We start from the raw sequence: 23,407 nt of genomic DNA, 5'->3' as shown, positions 1-23,407 counted from the left end.
ACCAGAGGGCTGTGCTGCCATTCAGAAGGACCTGGACAGGCTGGAGAGCTGGGCGGAGAGGAACCTCATGAAGCTCAATAAAGGGAAGTGTAAAGCCCTGCACCTGGACAGGAACAACCCCATGCACCAGTACAGGTTGGGGGCTGACCTGCTGGAAAGCAGCTTTGTGGAAAAGGACCTGGGAGTCCTGGTGGACAACAAGTTGACCATTAGCCAGCAGTGTGCCCTTGTGGCAAAGAAGGCCAATACTATCTTGGGCTGCATTAGGAAGAGCACTGCCAGCAAGTCAAGGGAGGTGATCCTTCCTCCCTCTCCTCAGTCCTGGTGAGGCCACATCTGGAGGACTGTGTCCAGTTCTGGGCTCCCCTGTATAAGAGAGATACAGAGCTCCTAGAGCAAGTCCAACAAAGGATCATGAAGATGATTAAGGGATGAGAGCATCTCTCTCATGAGGAAGGGCTGAGAGAGCTGGAACTGTTTAGCCTGGAGAAGAGAAGACTGAGGGGGGATCTTATCAATATATATAGATATCTGAAGGGAAGGTGTAAAGAGGACAAGCCAGACTCTTTTCAGTGGTGCCCAGTGAGAGGACAAGAGGCAACAGGCACAAACTGAAACACAGGAAGTTCTGTCTGAATCCAAGGAAAAAAATCTCGACTGTGAGGGTGACTGAGCACTGAAGAGGCTGCCCAGAAAGGTTGAAGAGTCTCTGTCCTTGGAGATATTCAAAGCTGTACGGACAGGGTCCTGGGCAAAGTGCTTTAGGTGACCCTGCTTGAGCAGGGGAGTTGGACTAAATGATCTCTAAAGGCCCTTCCAACCTCAACTGTTCTGTGATTCAAATATATGAGCTGCCTACTCTTAGAGGAAAATTTTGAGGTAGGGAGCAACTGCTTATATTGGTACTGACTTTTTGTATCCTTTCTTTTTAGCGTAACAACATTCTTAGCAGGAGAGCTGGTTTTATAGGTTCTCTATATTATTTTATCAGAAATATGCTATAAATAGATTTCAAAGGTACTTTCCCTACCCATGGGATAAATACCCTAGATAATTAGTAGCTTTTCGCATGGATCATAAAATGCAAAAACTTACAGACAAATCAAGTTTGTCACCACCACTGTAATTCTAAGGAAGGATACAAACCTCCTCAGCTTTTAGAATATCTAATGTCACAAAACTCCACTGTTTTCCCACACTCTTATTTCACTAAGAAGGAACTGAGATTATGTCAATACATGGGAGAGGACTGGAGTACAAAAAGGAAATAAAACCATCTCCTCCAAGCTCCAGGCTTTCACTCTTAACCACTGGAATTAAAAACACAGAACTGTTCCAACCACAAAGGAGACAAGGCAATATATTTTGCAACTGTTATATTTTCATAACTACATTTAAAATTCAAACAAAAATAGGAACAATTTTCACAATCAAATGTACAAGCTTACATTTCTAAGACCAAATTCCAGGGAGACCAATATAAGAACAAGTGCTAAACATCAAATAGAATAAGATGATTCAATTATACAGGGTTTTGATTCAGGCTCAAAAGCAGGTTACAAACTAGAGTCTGTGTCTTCTAAAGTTACATTTAATTTGACAAGTTTTCCTTTCCACAAACTTATCATTTCTTGCCAGACTTAAATTTATAAAAGTCTTCATAGTGTTTTTGTACATATTCTCCCATTTTAACACTATGATAAAGAAGGATGACAAATTCTTCAAACATTTAATTATGAAATTATTTAATTTTTCAAAATTAACTTTTTAAAGGATGAACCAGGCAAAGGTCCTTTTAATTACATTATGCCTATTTACTAATTTATCCAATTTATAGCTGCTTAACATCTGACAGTTTTTAATATGAAAATCAACACTGTTTTCAGATTCATAGTTTCAAATACTATTCTCTTCACTGGGAATTGCATATCTACATACCTAATCCAGCTCTTTAATTTTAAATCAACAGGAGACTCTGGAGATACCTACATTCCTGTTTCCAGATCAGCACAAAGAGAAAATACAGCTACAGCAGCCTTCTCTAGTAGAATAAAAGGCTTCCTTGAATTAAAATCTGGAATCTCAGTAACTACAGCAGCATTTTGTCGGACAGTGGTTTATTCTGACATAAGTAGATCATCAGCTGCAATAACGCAACAACCCAAAAGATTTCAACACGTTCGGTTCCTCAGCGAGTCTATACACCTACACATGCTCTGAATCAGCCTACAAAACAGAGCATTTACAGATTGGTTACTAATGCACTGAAGACAGCAAGTAAACTTATCTTCTAGTAATTTTGTTCTCAGTATTCACCCTCCTACCAGCTGAATCTCATATACAACCGATGAAGTGCTGCTGAGTCTTCCAAGGAGTGCTTTCAACAGCCAAGGAGCATGCCAACTCCAAAGATTATGATGCACATTTGTCCTTCTCATATCAACTAGGTCCCCAAACCTGTCCTTGAGCATTCATTCTCTTTCACTTGAGATTCTCTAAAAAAAAAACAAACTGTCAAGCAGCATCCTGGTTACCTTACTCAATGTCTTGTTATCAGTTTATCTACAACAATAATAGAAACCTTACTTTCCCCAAGTTCTCCACCATTACCTTCTTTCTTGACTACTGCTGATTATAGGATACATCCTGTTTGTCACTGAAACTTGGGTTTTATCTTCAGATACAGACCCCTACCTGTGGCTCTCCAGCAGAAATGTGTACAATTAACTAGCTCCTTCTGTATTATCATTTGGAGATTGTCTTTTCAGACTATCCATCACTGAAGCTCCAATTTCTCCTAGCTCACTTACAACAACACATTTTTCCCTTGTCTAGACAAATGGAACACCGGTCCAGCCACAATCAGAGTGCTTCAAACACACACCCTTTTCCTAACTCACTGTTCACATGCCATCAGTCTTCTCCTTGATTCTCTCCATCAGTTCCTCATCTACCAAAAAATGGTAACTTTTCTCACTCCGAAGGCCTTTCATGGTTTCTTTCTATAACCTATCATCTCTCATTTTGTAGCAAGTTATTAATTCTTGCCTCTTGTCAATTCACAATGTCAGCCTACAGCACATCCGCCATACTTTTAGACAAATACCCTTCACACCTCTGTGATTTGGAAGCTTACATCTGGAAAAAGCACCTCCAAAAATTTGCAACACAGGTCATTTTCAGAAATCTGCCCTTTAAACCTTTTTCACTATGAAACCTACAGTGAAAGTTGACTTGGGCAATGGAAGTGCCCAAATCACTGTGTGTCGTGCTCATCAGTACAGTCCCTTCACTGCACTTCATCAGCTAATATCCAGACAGCCTGGCATTTCAAATCTTTGATTCAATTCTGTGGAGAAAGAACCAATCCCTTAGCTCTATTTGTGCAACCTAACCCACGAAGTGAAATTTGATTCAGACTTCTAAGTACTACAGTACGACAAAAGATCAGCCAGTAGGAGAGAGAGACAAATTTCAGCATAACCCCGCATTCACGTGTTTGCTTATACTTTTTTGCTCCTCTTCTCTCTCACTGCACCTAGATTCCTTATACTGCTTCATGCTACTAAACTATTTCATGAAGTTTCTGGCCAATACCTGATAGAGTACAAATAAAATATTTAGCCCATATGATTATATGTCCAATGACACTATTTGAGTTCTTACCTTAGTAAAATTATTCAAGTGACCTAGTTTTCTCATATTTGAAACACCTTGTAATTTGGCCACATTTTGGAGAATCTCTCTCATATTATCACAGGGTTCTGCAAAAGAAAAACAGGTTATTAGCAGATAGATTTAAAAAACAAAAACCCAAACATGCATTCAACATCCATGTTTCCTAAACATAATAGATATTTTCCTGGTAGAGATTTTTAAATTTGAAATTAAAAATAACTATTTTTAATTAAGGACACAGACCATTTTCCTTCAATGAGTATCAATTTGATTTAAGTCCAAAATCAAAACCAGGTATACCTCTAGAACAAATGCTAAAGCTCATGAAGCTCATAAAGCTCTCCTATTTTTAAAACAGATTTAATAAATATCTTAGATACCTATTTAGTGATTGAAACTCCAATCTTAGTATCTCATATCTGAACAGCTTTATCCGCAATCCTCCTGTAACTAAAGGCAAAATATTCCTTCCTCAGAAGTAAAGAATAAAGTAAAAAGATGTTACATGTTACTACCACACCACATAATTATGATTCTTTCTCAGATAAAGGGTCAATGGGATTTTGGGAAGACAAGACTCCTCTGCTCTCCATATTAATCTGTGTTCACAGTCACCCTAAACTTAACGAGAGCGCTGGGACTTGCCAGCAATATGGGAAGCAAACTACAAGGCGAGCAGGAGAACTGGGAACTACTTCCACCCCTCCCCCTTTCTTCCTCAGGGTCCATCATCCTAAAAAAAAAAAAAAAAAAAACCAAGTCGGATTCCCATTGATGACCTGACACTTTGCTGGGAAATGGAAGAGGGACTGCCTCTGGGGATGAGGCTGGGAGTACAGGCAAAGTGGGGCTGAGCAGTACAGGGCATGACTTGGCACAGAGAGATGCACACACAACTACTATAACAGAAACTGCAATAATTTCTGTGCACGGTCATATTGTGGTAGAATGGCCTTCAAAGCAAGCTGCTTGACTGCAGGATTCTTGTGCAATCTCAGATAAGACACTTTATTCTGTGACAGACAGTTTGCCAATACTACCAGCAGTACTGCAGTTTTAAAGGTACAAAATACCAAGACCATGTTGGAGACACTGTTGAGAAGTATTACATTATCCAAAAAAGAAAAAAGTTGCATTACATAAAACAAAGCCTTTAGAAAAAGGCTGAAGTCCAATCACTATACATCTGGAAAGTGGCAAAAAGAAGGCCTTTGTGTGTGGTGTCCCATACTAATTTATGGTAAAAGAACCTTGCTTCCTATTGCAGTATGAACAGCTACAGCTGAAAACACGGAGGCCTTTTCCTTCCCTGCTCATCCTGAAAGAATATCAAAAGGAAACCAGAATTTGCAGAAATGTTAAGGAAGCACCTTCTTGCCACCTCTCTACAAACCAACCTGAGTTTGTAATCAACTTCTGTAGTTTAAAAACTTAAAGAGCAAAAATTTGGAAAATCAGACATAACTAGCAATCTTACCAGGATATATCCAGAATGTATTTGGAAAGACAAGAGCCCACGCTTACTCTAGCATCAGGCACGCAAGGCAGTATCTACTTAGAGATTCAGACACCTACATGTAGGCACCTGAACTGAGGTGTGTAAATCAGTCCTCGGTGTTTCAGGTCCTGCTGTAGTCAATGGAGATCTTGTCCATCAGCCAATGAAGCCTATAGAGATTACCCTGACTAGCTATAAGGTGTCTACACAAGGGTTAGTTGAATCAATTGTATTGACTACACTGCCTATAGCATACATACAGACATTTACAATGTAGGCTCCTAAATACGGGCATCAATCTCAGTCATAATCAGCTTGATACAAAATATCCTCTTCCATGAACCTTAGTCCTAGCAATAAGCATAGTCAACTCTTAGGTACAACCACAACTATCGACAGAGCTACCTTGCATTTTAGAACACTATGCATAGTTAAAGCAAATATCTAATAAGCTTTATATTTAAACTGGAACATTTGTATGCATCTACTTGGACTCCGCAACAAAAAATGATCTTTCATAAGATCACAGAAACTAGAGACAATGAAGATTTTACTACTAGATCCATCCCATGTTTAGGATTCCTCTGCACAGTTTATGTTTCAGGGCTTAACTCAGTTTTAGAGGTTTCCAGTAGCACAAGCCATACAGAGAAACATTGAAGACAAGTATGTTGGGGCAGTTACGGCACTACAAACAGTTTATACCATAACCTCTAATTTCAAGCAAACATAATAAAAGAGGAAAATAACTTCATGATAATTTGGTTTCTGTGAGAATACAGTTTGGCAGATTTCTACTCTTGTTGCTTGAGCTTGTCATGTGGTATGAGTGGGAATTTTCCTGGCTCACAGAACTTTTGGACTTGTAACATATCCACATTTATGCCACAATAAGGATCGGACACTAGCAGTCTCTAGCTCTCTAGAATGTTCTCCTTCAATTCTCTGAAGAATTAGCAGCAACAATAATTTTCCAAAATGACCAGAAATAAGCTTATAAAGTTTTAATTTTGAAAGTGCAGATGGTTACACACCCAAGACAAATCTCTACTGAAATGAAACTCAGTATTGCAGACAGGAAAGACCATGAGATGACCTAGACAATCTCTTGTACATCACAGGCAACCAATATTTCTATTCAGTGATATCACAGCAGGAACTTGGAACTGACTAAAGTACACCATGCAGAAAAGCAACCAACTTGGATTTGAAGAAAGAGGGATATGAAGATTCTGTCACTTCCCATTTGAACAATTCTGTTGCAATAGTACACCTTTTTAACAAGGCTGCCTAATTAAAATGTGCACTAGGATCATTTTATTCTAAAAGTGTATCAAAAACTGCACTTACAGCAATATTGGCCTCTTTGCGCAGAGAAAGACTGTCATTTCTAGGGAGACAGAAAAGTTTGAGGAAAAAAGTCTTTGTAGCGCCTAGCAGAGCAGCAAGGTGTTTCCCAAAAGCTTTACTACCAGAAAAGTAATTTGAAGCAGAATGGGGAGAGTATAAGATACAATAAGAAAATTGAGAACAAGGCGGTCATTTCCACTATCAAATTGATAACTTGCTGTGTTCATATTATCTGGCTCACAAATTTGGTAATATTAACAGTACAAGTACTGCAGAAAAAAACAAGATGGTAAAGAAATAACTACCCTCTTATAGCACACTAGTTCAGAAAGAACTAAACTTATGGAAGGCTTTTATCCTTGTCAGTTCAAGTCTTGTTTCAAACTTGAAAAGAATCTTCAAATCTCTTGCAAAAAATTAACAAAAGAATTGTGACATATTAAGTTCAACAAAAGACTATCCTTATTTTCCTCTTTTGGAGATGCACCATATATTACAAAAGTAGAAAATTTACTCAATTACTCTATCACGACTCATTTTCATTAAAAATAAAGCCAATAGGGAAGGGAGGCAGGCCTAACAATTTTATGAGATGCAGATGTAAAAGAACTTAAACAAAATGCAACTTCACAAATGGAGATATATTCTCCTGGATTTGGTCCCTTAAATTAAAATGGGCTTGTAAATAGACTAAATACATTATGGATTCTACCAACTAACATGGCTTCCCCTTAATCAAAAATCAGATGCAGTACTGCACATCTTCCTGCCACAAAATCTTATATAACACCATTGAAGAACCAGGGTTAACACAGAAATGAAAAATACATGCTGTATAATCTGTGAGATTCAATCTCCAAAAAGTAGTAGTATAGTGATCTTAACTTTTCATTGTCAAGCTAAACATCTCATCTTGGTGTTCCCAAGCACAATTTTTTTTTTGGATGACCTCAGTTCAGACTGCTGCTGCAGAGATTTCTTAGCTCTTTGATAATACTAGCTCTTATTCTGTACCACTTCAGTAGTTCTTGCTTTTCTATCTGGGAAAAAAAAAAATAAAGAAAGAAAGAAGAGAAGCTATTCATCATAAACTTAAGACCCCTTAAGAGCTTATTCTTTCCTGACTTACTTCATTTATTACTGAGATGCTGACTCACCTTGAATCAGCCCATAATGACAACCAAATATCTTCACATTTTTCCCATGGTGCTTCTGAGAGTGCAGCTGTGCAAAATGACTGAGCTGACCTTACAGCTTTCCTCCCACGAAAGGGCACAACTCCTTCCCTTACTTTCCTTCCTTCTGCCCTATCCCACTATATGAGATACCCCATCCTTTACATTACTCTGGCACCTATCAATTCACATTAAAATGGTGCTGCTTGCTAACTCAGTAGACAGCTTTTTAATCGTTCTGGCTCTATTGGTCTTCTGCTGGATTAGTGAGTCAAACTGGATTACTACAGAGTCGTACAAGAATCAGCACACACATGTGTCTGCCAGAGAGAAGCTCAGAGGTAGAGTAGTAGAAGCAGGACGTGTCCTTTTCACCAGAAGAGAAACATTAGATAAAAGTCAGATTATCTTATGTACCTTCACTTTCACATTTGGCAAGATGTCCTTATAATATTTACATGATTACTTTGACTCAAATGTCATCTATGATTTTTTTATTGATGTATATAAAAATTTCAAGCTGGCCCACTCAGGTTCTGCAACAACAGCCTAAACTTGCTGATCATCACCATCTCACTTTCTATACATCTGCCTTTCTTCATGGACAGCAAGCACCTTGAAGTAGCAGTTACCTTTGGTCTGTCCATTCATATCACAGCAAACATAGTGTCCTTGGTCTACAACTGTTTGCGTGCACCGAGTAATGCCCTGCATATCTAATGATAATCTTTAGCACTGCCAAAGCATTTCTTTTTTTCCTCATTTTTCTCAGTGGAATGGGTTAAAATTGGCTTAATGCCCTAGTCTCAAGAATTCAGTGATTCTTTTAGCCTTGAAGTAATTCATAGATGCATGCACATGAAAAATCTTCAAAGTTGTTTTGTTTTTGTTGTCTTAAAAAAAAAAAAAAACCACTACACGCTTGCATGACCTGTCGGGCCTGACTCATTTTTTCACCCCTTCAGGACTGTGATATTGTTTTTCCCTAGTGAGAATCGTGATCTGTTCTGACAGATCCCATTCTCCAGAGAGGCAGAAATACCACCACAAAGCTCCAGCACTCCATTTAATGCAGGGATGAACCACGACCAGCAATCGCTTACATTAGCATGACTGACTCCTCCTTTCCCTGACAGATTTAGCCCCGTTGTTTGACCACGCTCAGTAGGATAGCAGCATGCCAATTCACTATCCTGTTATGCACACGTTAATAAAAAGCAAACAGGAAGAACGGTAGGCTTTAGCACACAAATAATTCAGTAACTCTGAAATCAGGCCTAATGAGTCAAAAGGACCATACAGTTTTACACACATCACTTCCTAGATGCTAGGACAGTAGCTGAATACAGGAACCAATGTATATACAGTAAGTGAGAGTGCACTTGCAGCTGCTGTCACACCTACTAGAATCATTATACCAAAAAGTGAGATAAAAAATTGAATTTGCCTAAAGATTTATCTTAAAGAAGAAACTCTTACTTCATTACAGTTAAGCATTTAATAATTGACTAAGAACAATGTCACAAGAGACATCTTCCTCTTACTGAAGGAAAGAATCACAATATACCAGGATGGTCCCTGGTTTGCTTACTACATACATTTACATTTAAGAGATTTTTGAAGTCTAAGTGCTGTGCAATTGTGTACTGCAAGGCTACTTTTAGTGACTTAAACTACATGCTACCAAAAGGAAGCAAGCCCAGTGAAACAAGTATCAACCAGGAACGTTAATGTAGTATTCTCCATCTCCACTGAAACATTCATGAGTTATCAGTTTTTAAAAGCAATGAAGCATTAGAAGTTAGTTACTTAAAGGTGTCTATGTAAGCCTAGATGACAGGTAATCAGTCTGCTAAAACACTTTTTTATCAGAACCTTAAAACAATGAAATGAAACACCGATGAAAAGGCATATCCTTCCATTATCAACTTGCTGGAAAAAAAAAAAAATATGAAGGACAATTATCTAATCTCTCTAGCAATGTAAAGTACTCTGAATTTACATCTAACTGAAAATTTAGAAACTGCACAGAAGAAGAAAACCAACTATGTTCTGAGAACAACACAAGAAGAGAAAACTACATACAAAAGAAAACTGCAGGAACAGAAATCACTCACGAATTATTTATTAATATTGACATGCCAAGGACCAAACTCCACTTTGCCAGAGATTCAAAGAAAAACCAGTGCAGGAACAGTTTACATGCAGCCTATGATTTCCAAAAACACAGTAATATACATTTAGACTGAAGGTCTGTCTCAATTTATAGGCAAAAACACTACAGAGAAACAATTATCTCAGTATCAAACAAATTCACGTAGCTACTACTATGCCGCAAAATGTATAGAATACTAAATAGACATCCTCTATCAGTGTTAAAACTGTTACTACACAGTTGAATCAGTAATGTGCAATATCCTTTGAGCTGGTATAGCCTGATGCATAAGATTTGCCAAATAAAATAATTCTTAAAAATTTCAGATAAAAAAAATACACAATGTATTACAAATCCTAAGCTTAAAAGGATGTTCTCAATTGTAAAAGAGCACCGGTGACCAAAACCAGTGATTTCTGCAGAATGTAAGCAGAGATTTGTTTAGGTTGATTCCTGTATCTTTCAAAGGTAAACCATACATAAAGCACTGTATGCTGAACACAACAAAGAAGTTCCAGTAACTCAAGTTCATAAAAAGAGACAGAAAACAAAAGTAAAGAACTGAGGTTATTTTCACTCTTGCTGCTTAAGCAAGCTATGACTAAATGAAAGCAGCTCAGTAATATGGAAAAGTATGCCTACTCTCTTTCAGGGCAGTCAAGTAAAAGAACTCTTCCTTCTACATCAGTCAGGTAGAAATTGACCTTCACATTTATACCAATGTCTACTAACTCAAAAGAAGTACAAGAGACAGCGCATCCACAGCAGGATCCAGGAAACACTAGAAACTTTAGAGCTGAAGAAAGTCTTGTAACAGGACTACATTTATACATCTGATCCTTCACATTTAATTCTGTACATGTAGACTTACATATTCATCCTTCTGTAAGAAACCATGAAAGCAAAGTTTTAAAGCCTATTGTACCAGTACAGATTTCTCTTTTGCAAATGTGCTTAAGAGACTAAATTAAATGACAATTTTTTTTTTTATTTTTTATTTTTTTTAAGATCACTAGGTGTAGATAAAGGTCACATGAAAAACACATTCTGATATTGCAGACACCATGAAGTGGTCAGAAACGTTCAAAAATGGACCACTTTCCAAATTCCTTTCTTATAATATTATTTCTAACCAAGACACTGAAACTGTATGTGTAGAGAAGCCATCCCAGGCTTACATTCTTATCATTGGAATTATGTTAATTATTTCCAGTGTGTGATCTTGTATGATCAATTTGTAGACAACCTTGATTTACAGTTAAAACTCCTGAAAAACAGGTTTTACAGTAGAAATGCTACAGTATTACTACTAAACCAGAAGCACATAACAAAGCTGAAGATTGGCCACATGATTTTGGATTACTGGACACAAGCTAATACCTTTAAACTTTGAAAACAGCAAGGAAAAAAAACTGAAGAAGGACCATTCCAAAGGATATCCCTACCACAATGATGATGAAAATTAATCACTGATTGTTTTTTGGTAAATAAGTAACTAACACTTAAATACTGCTTTATAGTAGTATACAAACTACTGTCCTCCAATGAGTTTCCTCAAATACAGATTATGAAAATACATTTTAATGGTAGATTAAACATGGTACTAAGGTTTCAAAAACTACTGCTCTAAGTAACTTGGCTGTTCACAGAGAATGAGTGTTTTCTTCAGTCCTCAGTTCGGTCTCTGGAACAGATGCATATACTTAATATAAATGAAAATTTATGTTTAGAATAAACTTAAAATTAGGTCCTCAAGTATCAGGAAACAATGATGGTTAATGCCAAGAATGTTAGCAGTCATTGTTAGTATATACAGTCTCTATATATTTCATTAATTTTTTTCCCCATGAACCACATAGAATTCCATCTTTCTACAATGTTAGATACACATGTATAACTACTGCACACTGATGACTAAAACCAAGCTGAGACTACAATCTCCCAGTAAAATTTCTATCATTACCACATTACCATAAGAGAGAGAAATTATTCCAGAATATAAAGTTAAACTGTATAAGAACTTGCTCTAAAACACTGAAAGTTTACATGTTACTAAAAAAATAAAAAATAAAATAAAATAAAACTTTTAAAAGACCAGAAACTGAGCCATAAACTGGTGGAAGCTAGGGAACGCTCCATGGCAGTATGACCACGTCTGCCCTGTTGTTCTACTCTCTCCTATGCATCAACTATCAGCCACTGTCAAAGACAGGATACATGGCTAGACTGACCTAGTACAATTGTTCTTACCATCAAAAGCAGATAAAAAGTTGGAGGATAAGCCTTTCCCACATTCTTAAAATTGGTTATGCTGGCATGCAAAATAAATTAATATTGTTCAAAACATCAAATACGAATTTAAATGGGGATATATGTTTACCATAATGGTTTAGAAAATGATCTTTGACTCCTCTAACCCGTTTTCTTCTTCCCTGCCAACAATTCTAAACAGAAAATTCAGGTCAGTCACAATTTTTCGTTGCTTTAACAAAACAAATACAGTAACTACTTCACAAGCCTCTTTGCAAAACTTCGCAAAAGAAAAAAAAAGGTAACAATTCTGACCATGTATTTCTTCAAATTTTATCAGGGAACCGACAAGCATTTTGACACGAATATCACTGACATTAAAAGAAAGTATCTGGAAGTGGGAAATATGATATCCAAGAATATTTTCCCAATTAACATTCTGATTCTTTTCAGCATCATTTTAATTTCTTCACGAACCTAGAGATATAATTGCTGTCAAGTTAAATGGCCCTTACCGATAAACTCCAAGTTGTCAGGAGGTAGCCACTGTCCCCAGAAAGTCCTGTTATATAGGGTGTCACATAAAAAGTAATAGCCTAGCAACATCAGCAGATGTAGGATCACCCAGTCTACTGATCAAGACATGAAAGGCAATTTGGCAAGACAGGGAAAGAGGAAGGTAATATCCTCAGTCCAAACATTAATAAAGGTACATACAACTCCAGACTACAAATAGTTCACAAATGGCAGTAACTGGGGCAGGAAACCCTTAAACTGTGGTGAACGTATGTGTTTGGTACCTCCCCTCAAAATATTATAACCAGAAGTTATCAGAACAGTGCACAGACTGATGATTCCCAGGGACTTTAGCTCCTCCTGCTAGAGACTAGACAGGTCTCATTGTCCAGAGCTGTGACAGTTCAAGCCTTTTGCTCTTTCTCCTAAAAGGTCATTTTCAGAGAAGTGACAGAAAATTCATAATTTGTATCTACAAATTTCACAACAGAACCTAAATATAATTTTTAAACACAAAAGACACCTAATAGGTAAATTTCAACATAGAAAAATCTACCATACCGAAGTAAGTTAACAGACTAACCTAATAAACTACGTTGGAAACATTTATGGAAACAGGAAAACAGCATCATTTTTTCTATTTCTTTTTTTTTAATTTCATGAAAAAAATTCCAGTAAGTTTACCTATGAGAATCACATAAGATTTGCATAAAAGAAGGAGACGAACACATTGTAAATTCTCTAGATGGGAGGTTGCTAATAGTAAATGCTGACATCACTCATGCTTAAAAGGTAACTAAACAAAAGGATAAGACTTATGTTTACTCATTTTTTTTAGAGCAGCAATTTGCAGGTAACAGCTGTTTCTGATACTCCTCACAATTTTTACGAAGTAATTATCAAATTTTCTTTTAAAAATATTTTTATTCATAGTCTGTATACATTTCAAGCAAAGAAACCAATCTCTCACAGAGCTGAAAAAAACAAACAAAACCCCTGAACTGTTCGCAACACATTTTTATGAAGAGATCAATGAAATTCTTTTTTTACTCTTTTATAGTAACGATACATTTCTCCACAAATTAAGGCCTTATTGTTGTGTTTGTTTCAAATACCTTAAATCTATGCACAAATATTTCCTTTTAATCTTTCTGTAATCTTAAATCAATAGCTGTAGTTCATTTCACAGCCAATAAATTCTACATAAATTTGAAAGGTACAGAGATGCACCTCTTTCATTTTAACTGAACAAGTGCTGACTAACATTAGCTATTTCAGATATGGGTAGATAACTGTCCCACCTACTCTTCAACATTTTGCCATCCTTTTGGTCACAGACAGACAAGGTTACTCAAAATATGACTGAGAAGCAGCATGAAATTCTATGTTATAGATCCATTTCTCCAAATGAAAGAGAATTCAAAGTTTTTGTGCTTTTCATTTTGCACTTCAGACAATTAAATGTCTTTAATTTCTACAAAATAATAATAAAACAGTAGCTGCAGCTGCATCGTACTCTTGCTGAAACGTTCCAGAAGCAGACACCTGAATAAATGGCCAGATGTGGTCAAAATAACAACAAAAAGTAGCCTTGGAAGAAAAATGAGAGGCTTAGAGAAGTTCAGATAGTCGAGAACTAAAACAGTAGATCTAAGAACATGAAATCTCGCCTTTTAGAAAAACTTTCACAAAGGCTCCATCACTCAGTCTAATTTTTTAATGAACGATGCTGATTCCAAAGATATTGCTGTTCAGCAAGAATGGGCGTGAGGAGACTTCCTTGTAATACTGAATTACCCAAATCTAGTCAAGCCACTGCTGAGATGCACCTTGCTACAGAGATTCCAATGAGTATAATAGAAGCATAAAAACAAGAGTTCCGCAGAGCTCTTAGGTAAGTACTAACAGTAAAATTCAGGTGTACAACTAAGAAAGTACAATTGTAAGTAATTTTTTTCTGTATTCTCACCCATGCATCTTCACCAGCACTCCTCCTCTTCACCAGCTGCATGGATCTGGCGAGTATACTCTTCACTAGTCATGCTCCTGAAATTGTGCTAACTCCTGCTTTTCTTCTGACCATTTCACCCAAATTTTCCATCACCACAACAGATGGTTGGCAAATGAAAAAAAAATTGCTTCGACAGTATATCTGAATATACTAATATTAAAATTTTTAAACTAGTATAAAGCAAAATACATTTTATTGTGAGAGTGCAAATTACGAGCTCTCCAGTTAAGCAATTTCATCAAATATTTGCCATCACTTGTGTAGCAGCGTTACAGCAGTTTCCCTTCTGTATTAGAGCTCATCATGCTAGTACTACTCTGCATGTAAAGTCATCTGCAGCATGGAATAAACATCTGCCTGAACTGCATGCTGTACAAAATACTTCTAATGAAAAGTAAACCTCTCATTTTACACAATCCATTGTAGAGTTATCAAAGCCTCAAGTCACAAGCTTATGTCTTGGTTGCAAAAGCCTATTTAGTTTTAAGGTGGATGCTTCATGTCATTCACTGTTATTAAAAAAAAAAAAAATACAGGCAAGAGTCTCATTTAGCATGTAAGATAAAAAGCATATATGATTTTTCAGCACGTTCCCCCAAACTAGTCACCTCATTTTAGCATAAGTTCTCAAGCCATTGTACAAGCAGGTTTTCTTGTAGCCCTCTTGAACACCATCCTCCTTTGCAAAGTTTGGATTTGCATGGATAAAAACAGTTTGTAAATAGCCCCTTTTCAATTTAATTGACCATTTCACTTCTTCTCACTTTTAAGAGAAAAATTCTGCCTGATGCTGAGCATCTCTTCTAGGCTGTTAGGAAAAAGCTTGCACGTTTGCTAGACAATTGGTAAAGTATGCGTGAAGATTATGAGATGAGGCAAAAATTTGATACGTTTCTTTCTGGGAAGGCCATCGTTGACATAGATGCTCTATTTACTGTAATTACGATTACGGGTGTGTTTCTCTACACAGCATCTAACCTGGATAGGCTCTGACAAAAAATTCCCCAAACTAAGCACTGCATTAATCTGGGGAACGCGGTGGTGGTGGTAGTGGTGAAGAGACAAGAAGAAACTTCAAGAATATATTCGGCAATGACTAAAAATGTCATGTCAAGAAAAAGATAGAAAGTGGAAATTTCAGGATTTCAACAGTTTCTAAGACCCAATGACAGAAGGGGGAGATGGGGGGAGGGAGAAAAGACGGAAAACTATCCTGTTGTGGAAATACAGTGTTGCTTGAACACTTAAGTACCTATTTATACTGATCCAAATCCCAGAACAATACCTTTTGACAAATATAAATAGAAACCACAAGATATTAGAAGAGTCATTTTATTCTTTGTCCTTCAGAAGACTGCTGGCATTTTTTTAACTAATCTTAACCCACAGCAGGAAAAACAAAAAAATACCCACCCACAAAAACAAATTTAGAGATGCTGTACACAAAACTTTAAAACAGAGATGTGCACACAGATCTTGAAAGACATTGCAGAGTCCAACTCCTACAGGACCCTTAAACTTCTGCCTACCTTACTAATGCTAGATAGGCAAGTGACTAGGTCTTAAAGTTGTCTTCGGTTAACATTTTTCCCTCATTAAAGATATTGTTCCTGTTTTCAAGAAATGAAAGTGAAAATATTGTAAGCACGCACCATTTTAATAGTACCGAAAAGTCTTAAAATTGTAAAAGCATAATACCTTAGCAAGCACAGCCAAAGGTATGTAAGGGTTACTAATCTAACCAGACTAGTATGCTATACAATTCCAAATCAGTATACAACAGAAGAGTAAGTTGCAGATAGGAAAGCTAACTGTATGCCTTAATTTTGGAAGCACATGTACTGAGCATCTCTTATCTCCCTTGCTGTTACAACCTACCAAAAGGACACATGTTGCTAGAAGTTGACAGATCGCTATCAGCAATCCCTTCCCCTTTAGTTTCCAACTATATAAAAAACAATATTCAAGGACAATTCGTTAGAGTATTGCTCAAACACTACAACAAGCAAGATCTCTCTCCAATTCTTTTTTCAATTTGCCTGTCTATATCCTATAACTGAAAAAAACGTTGCTAAATAACTTCTTGCTCCTATTACAACTTCTATTACAAATTCACAAACAAGGAAGCAAAAAATAACTATTGCTCTGTGTGATTTGCTCTAATACAAGCATCCTGTTACAGTTATCCATCACAATGATGGCACACTGGGAAACAAGAGGTTAAAAAGTGCCCATACATTTTTTTTTTTTAATAATGTTTCTAAGATGCAGTGGAGCTCCACTCCTCTGCATTTTTCAAGACTAATCATATAATGCAAAAAAACACACAATGAAGAAAAAGGCTTTCCGTAACAGCTTTGCCATTAGTGTGGAAGCCTGCCTTTGAGCCAGCAAGAAAGTATACACCACCTCGCATCTCTGCATCGGTTCCCTATGGCTTTGTTACAAGCACTCAGAGATTTTTTTTTGCCACTACTCGAGCTCTCAGGACTAGACAGGTGCACAGCATTCCTCTCTGCTGCTTCCACACTGATGAAGGAAGTTGGAAATGGTGCGGTCACCAAATCACAAGCTGAATTTGGAAACAAAATTCATCCACCCTCCTTTGACTATCCCTCAAACAACCCCTAGAAACGCCCGACATTTTTGTGGGCTATAAACTGCAAATAGCATCCTGAGACATTTGCCCTGCATGTAATGCATTATGATTTGCCATGTGGGCACATGGAATCAAATGCAATATGGTTTAAAATGATGTGAGCATAGTAACAAAAGCAATACAGTACAGATTTAGGTGAAGTCAAACAGAATTTTTATATCTTTTATTTTTACCTACATGATAGAAGGACTTGACTGTGAAGATAGAAAGAAAAAGGTATTTTTTTAGCTAACACTAAGCCAATTCTGCAAAACTCACTCTTGGGGAGGAAAAAAAAAAAAGCCAGTTGTCTCAGTTACTTAATTCATATTTGTCTCATATTATAGCCAGAAGACTCAACATTTATAGAATGGAGAGAATTGGATACACAAGAAAACCTGATAAAATCAAAGAAGTATTGTGTAATGAACTTATTAATGAAAGCATCAATTCTAGAGATACTGTGCTTTTTAATTATCTGAAAAACACCTATCAAAAAGCAAAGATTGTTACCCTCAGAGAGCAGAAAATTAAGACATACAGACATGAACATCACTCTGCCTCATCCAACATCACCAGTCTTTTTTGCATGTTTGTATCTCTCAAAAGCTTCAGTAGAGAAACAAGCTCTAAAATGTGCCTAATGTGCAGTATATCCAAACCACTCCAGACTCAGAGCTAGAGAATAAGAATCCAAAAATATAGGGATCTCTTGAAGAAAGGACCTTTAAAGGAACTTGACTACAGACAAGGCAATGTAACAAATGGTTCTCAAATTGGCAAGTTCCAAGCTATTTAGGCCTTCACAGCTTAAAGCGAACAGCTGAAACTCCAACGAAGGAAGGAGCGTTTGTCATCCAACAGGATAAGGCGGTACTGAAACAGTAACAAAACTTTCAAATTTAGTTTGTAAGTAGATTTAGTTATAGAAATGAGCAAGTAACTTAGCAGTAAGCTAACTTTGGATTACACAAGCCTTTCGTAGTGCCTAGACCTTTGGGAGGTATATAAAGTTCTGTTACTCAGTTTGTAAACCCTGTAAAACAGTCAAAACCTAAAATGAGTTACGTCAAAAAATTTAATACTTACAGCACGGTTGTATACACAACTATGACTGGACTTGAAGCAAGAATTAATGCATGAGGTTCCTACTGAATGCGGTAATTTGGTCGATAATTCCAATTGTCCTTTCCGGCCTTAAAAAGTTAGGAGGCTGATTTCAGTAGTCTAATTAAACCAGTCTGCCTCATCCCATTGCTAATTCCTTCCAGATGACTGCAATGGGAGTTGCATTGATGATGAATCTGTCCTCCTTTTCCTTTTCTGTTCTATTCTGAGCAGGTAATATAACACAAGGTCAAAATCTTAGTATTCTGAATTCCAACTATTAATCGTAATTTTGCAGCTAACAGAAGACATGATATAAGACCTTAAACAGCCACAAGCAACAAGTCTAACATGTACCTGCACAACTTTTTTTTTTCTTTTTTAAACTATGATTTTTTAACTGCAGAGAGTTCACACATACACACAATGTGACATGTTATAAAATACCTTTTGTGTACATTATTATATCATTCTTTGAAGCTGCAGAACATTACAAAGCTCCAGAGAGTGAAACCCTACCGTACCAGGCATGGTAAAAATACATAATAAAAGAACAACATGGTGCATTCTGGGAAATCTGGGCAACCATCAAACTACTGTAGCAGAGAAAACAAGCAAAAAGCACACAAAGAAAGGTAGATTAGCTTTACACGCAGCAAAATGCTGAAAGTCTTATTGCACAAAAGGCCAGGAAGAAGTAGGACCCAAAGCAGCACAAACAAGGCTAGGATCCTCCCTGCATCTATTACTAGTTGTGAAATACCTAAAACCAGCATTGGCCTCTTGGCTATGGACTATCCAAGTCCTGAATTATGTGTTCAAGTCATTTTGGCCAAGCTGACACTAAACGAGAACCTGTTTAGAACAAAGCAACACCAATTTAATTTCATGCATTTGTAATGAAAAGACCACTGTAACCACGCATATGGCTGAGGCATTGTTTAGGATGATTCTTTACTTCTCCCAGTCAGGTATTTCAGATTAATCAACACAAAGTTCAGTTGTCTGGGGAAGCAAAAAGAATCTTCTTTTAAGGCACTGAAAATGTGAGTCCGGCAGAAAACTATGCAACTGATTCAACACACAGTAAATCAAAACTGTATATTATGAGTACAGAATTAGGGTAACTATTTTAAATATTTAATATAAACTGCATACATAATTACTGTAACATCTGGAAAACTAAGTGTTTGCTGTGTGTTTAGTGTGCATATCAAGTAATAGCTTAGTTCATGTCTTGCTGAGACTTTCAGTTTTTTAGTTTCATTCTCTCTAAAATGAAGGTAATGCCTACTATGGGTAGCTATATGATTACTGATCAGTCAGCTGTCTTTTTCTCTGACAAAACACAACAATAGCACATCTTTGAGAAGGGATACACAGTAAAATTTAGAGCAGTCCCCTTTTCAGCTGCAATCACATGACAATTATTTTTACAGGTGGCAAAAACGCTCATAGTGCAAAATATCTCCTCCCCCCCCATTATATAAAAATTTGTATTTAATTCTCACCAACATTACTGTCCTAACAGCCCAGCAATTCAAATAGCTATTTCAGGTCAAATATAATCATGAATTTACTTTGCATCTTATCTGAGAGACTCTTTTACAATGTAATACGAAAGAAGCAGTTTTACTGCTACTACCACAGGTCTCACGGGATCAGTAGGTGGGTTAAGACACCTCACGGCAAAAATTAATATCATGACAGTCTCCTTCCGAATTCTGAGTAAAAAGACTTCAAACAGACCATATGCAAAAGTTATCACTGCAGCATTTAAATCTTGTGTATAGTTCTTTGAAATGAAAACAATTCCATATGCTACACAAAGTGAAGAAGAGTTACTAAACACGCTCATAAAAATCCTGATCCTATAAGTTTCATGAACAGATAACACTACATACACTAATAACTGTGTCATGTGTTTGAACTACTAAGCCCTTTGCCCCGCTTTTTTTTGATAAAAAGTTTCATTTGTTTTAATTTTAAGGAGGATATCTCACTAAAACACACACATTTGGAGATGGAGGGGAAGGAAATAAGATTCCATTGGTTTAAACTAAAAAAACCTCAGACATTTTGACAAAAACAAGGATTCACTAGTAAAGAAGATATGCATATGCAGAATAACTTTCAGCCCAAGGTAAAGCTGGTTAAGAATAAAAATCTCAAAACAGATCATAGCAGAAAAAAAATTAGAGGTGGAATTGTTGATACAGCCCTATACTAAGCTAAAAAGTTTATTGATGCTGCTAATATTGGTATTTCCATTACATCTCATAGTCTACTGTTATTTCATTACTTCTGTAATGCTTACTCCCTCATAAAAGGGATCTGTTCTGGACAGCAGCAGTCCCGGATCTCCCGGAGCTGTGCTACAAGCACTAACTTTATTCCCTCCCGCAGATCAAGATCTTCTGCCTCAGGGAAGATCACTGTTGCTAGTGGGCCAGTTTGTCTTCTGCATTTTATTTGGCTCTTCAGAAGAGTCCAACCCTTACCTCAGCCCTCAGCAAGGAGATTAACGATGCATTTGGACAGGGAATGAGTTCCCGCTTGTCTCGGAGGCAGCTAGCTAACCAGCGGCAAGTATTGCTGTTCCCCTCCTCCTGCCCCCGGTTGCACCTGAGAGCAGGGGCGGCCAGCTCAAGCAGCTGAACGGCACCGGCGGGAAAGCGGGTGCCCCCGGCGCCGCGACGCGGGCTCGCAGCAGCGCTGCGGCGGCCACCGCGGGCGCGGGGCGGCGGCGCTCGGGCGCCCCGCGGAGCCGCCGCCCGCGCGCTGCGAGCGGCCGCGCCTGCAGCCCGGCACCGGCGGCCCCGCGGGAGGCTCCTGCAAACGGCCCCGCAAGCGGCGCAGGGGCCTCCGCCGCCGCCGGCCCGCAGAGGGGCAGCGCCGGCGGGGCCGGCCCCAGACCGCCCCCTCCCCCGGGGGCTGCGCTGCCCCCGCCGGCGCTGCCCACGGCGGGGGCTGGCAGGAGGCTCCCACCGCCGGGCAAGCGCGCTGCCCGCAGGACGCCCGGCGGCCCGTCCGCACGGGGCAGCCGCCGCCGCCGCGGGGCGCGCAGCCCCCCGGCCCCGCCGCCGCCGCCTGCCCCGGCCCGGCCCCCTCCCGGCCCCCGGCCGCGCAGGGCAGCGCAGCGCAAGGCCGCCCCGGCGCGGCCCGCGGCGCCTCGGCGGCGCGCAGCGAGGGGCAGCGGCGACCCCCGCCCGGCGCGGCGCGGTACCTCGGCTGAGATCGAGGGGCACGTTCTCCTCGCCGCTGTCGTTCCGGCCTGCGGGACGGGAGAGAAGCGGAGAGCGCGTCAGGCTGCGGGGAGGAAGGAGGAGGGGGGAGGAGGGGAGGGAGGGAGGCGGCGGGAGGGCCGGCGCGGCGCGGCGGCCGGGCCGGGCCGGGCCGGGCCGGGCCGGGCCGGGCCCCTTACCTCGGATGCGGAGGTGCCTCAGCGAGCGGGCGCGGAGACTCACCGCCATGTTTACGGCCCCGCAGTCACAACACCGGAAACCTCGCCCGCTCTCGCGAGGAGAAGCCACGGAGCCGCCGCCGCCGCCGCCGGCAGCACCCCCCCTCCCCCCCGCCCCTCCCGCCGCCCGGCCCGTGGCGGGGAGGCGCCGCAGGCGGGCGAAGCGCGGCGCGGCGGTTGCGCGTCCCGGCGGCGGCGCCTCAGCCGCCCCCCGGGAGGCTTCTCCCCGCCGCGCTTGGCCGGGCGCGGAGGCGCGTCCCGGCCCCGGCCCCGGCCCCGGCCCCGGCTCTGGCTCTCACCGCCGCGGGCCGCTGGCACCAGCCGGGCTGCGGGGCGGCTCCGGGGGCTCCGCTGCGCGAAGCCGAGGCCGCGGGGAGAGAAGCCGGGGGAAAGGTGCGGAACGGCAGATGTAACGCAGCATCCGAGAAGAACTGCAGGCTTCCTCTGGTTTTTGTTTTTTTCCTCCCTGCCTCGCGCTGCTGTGCCGACTTCGGTCCTAACGGCGCGCCCCGCCAGAAACTGTGGCAAAACGCCTTCTTTTCCTCAAGAGCTGCCCTGCCGGGAACTGGCTTCCTGCATAACTGCTCGGTCACCACATCTAAAGATCTTGGTCTGACAAGTGAAATTACTCTTTTTTTTTCGGGTTTTGTTTTTATGAGGTTTTCCTGCTTGCTTTTCCTTTTTTTAAACTGCACTTGCCCTGTGATGAGCTGGTAATTCCAGTGGATGCAGCATGACCATTGGCGTGACACACGGGATGCTTTCAGCACTCTGCTGTGTAATACGTGAAGTAATTAAAAACAGAAAAAGGAAAAGTATACTTTCAGTGCTTTCTTCATTTAGTCTCAATGAGCTTGTCTGCAGTCTTGTGTGCTGATCTATTTCTTAGCTTCATGTTTTTTAAACCTATTTAATAAAATCAGTGTGTGCATAAAAATTAACATCAGCTCATTAAGGAAAAGAAGTCCCATTATAGAAAACAGTCTATTTGCATATACTTGTTCTTGTCCTATTTAGGCAAAAGTTTAAATAAGCGGATATACCTTGTAGCATGTCTTGAAGCTCAGGACAGCCACTGACAAGACAAGTTCTATCACCCAGACTTCCCAAACTCTCAGAAACAAAAATAGCAACTAATAGTCAAACTGAACTGTAGCCAGCTATAAAAATAGCTTCACTAGCACAGATAATTGTTTTGCTGCTTTGCAGACAGTCATCTTCTGCTCTTTGTTTTCCCTTCTTTCTAAGGATAGTCTTTCAATTCAGATCCTGCATTACTCATAAAAATCTGATTTTATTAAGTATTCCTGCACATTGTTTCATCTGAAAAATTGTAAAGCGATTGTTACATTCATTACACTCCTAAAACATTAAAATTAACTTAGGAGATAAAAATAATTAACTGTAAAGCCAGAGTGGAAAAACAGTGGCAGTATCACTTTTAACATATCAGCTTATGATACGTATAAGAATCTTGTTGTAATAGTCTTGTCTGGTCTTGTTGGTTATGTCAAGTCTCTTTAGTTAAAAATACAATTTTTAGCAACTTTCCTATTTTAATTTTTA

At 39.5% G+C, this 23,407-nt stretch overlaps 1 protein-coding gene across 1 annotated transcript in view; it reads right to left on the bottom strand.

Moving 5' to 3' along the window:
* The window catches only part of RICTOR (RPTOR independent companion of MTOR complex 2), a 94,905-nt gene extending 73,044 nt beyond the window's left edge, over positions 1 to 21,861 (bottom strand). The window contains exons 1-3 of the mRNA XM_067315628.1: positions 21,803 to 21,861; positions 21,605 to 21,652; positions 3,667 to 3,764 (exon numbers count right to left, since the gene is read on the bottom strand). Of these exons, the coding sequence (XP_067171729.1) occupies positions 3,667 to 3,764; positions 21,605 to 21,652; positions 21,803 to 21,851 (195 nt within the window). The 5' untranslated portion in view covers positions 21,852 to 21,861. The remainder of the gene's footprint in view (positions 1 to 3,666; positions 3,765 to 21,604; positions 21,653 to 21,802) is intronic.
* Between the last annotated feature and the right edge of the window lie 1,546 nt (positions 21,862 to 23,407).

Source organism: Apteryx mantelli, chromosome Z (assembly GCF_036417845.1).
Source record: "Apteryx mantelli isolate bAptMan1 chromosome Z, bAptMan1.hap1, whole genome shotgun sequence".
Classification (NCBI taxonomy): Eukaryota; Metazoa; Chordata; class Aves; order Apterygiformes; family Apterygidae; genus Apteryx; species Apteryx mantelli.
This window is presented reverse-complemented; position numbering and strand designations above follow the sequence as displayed.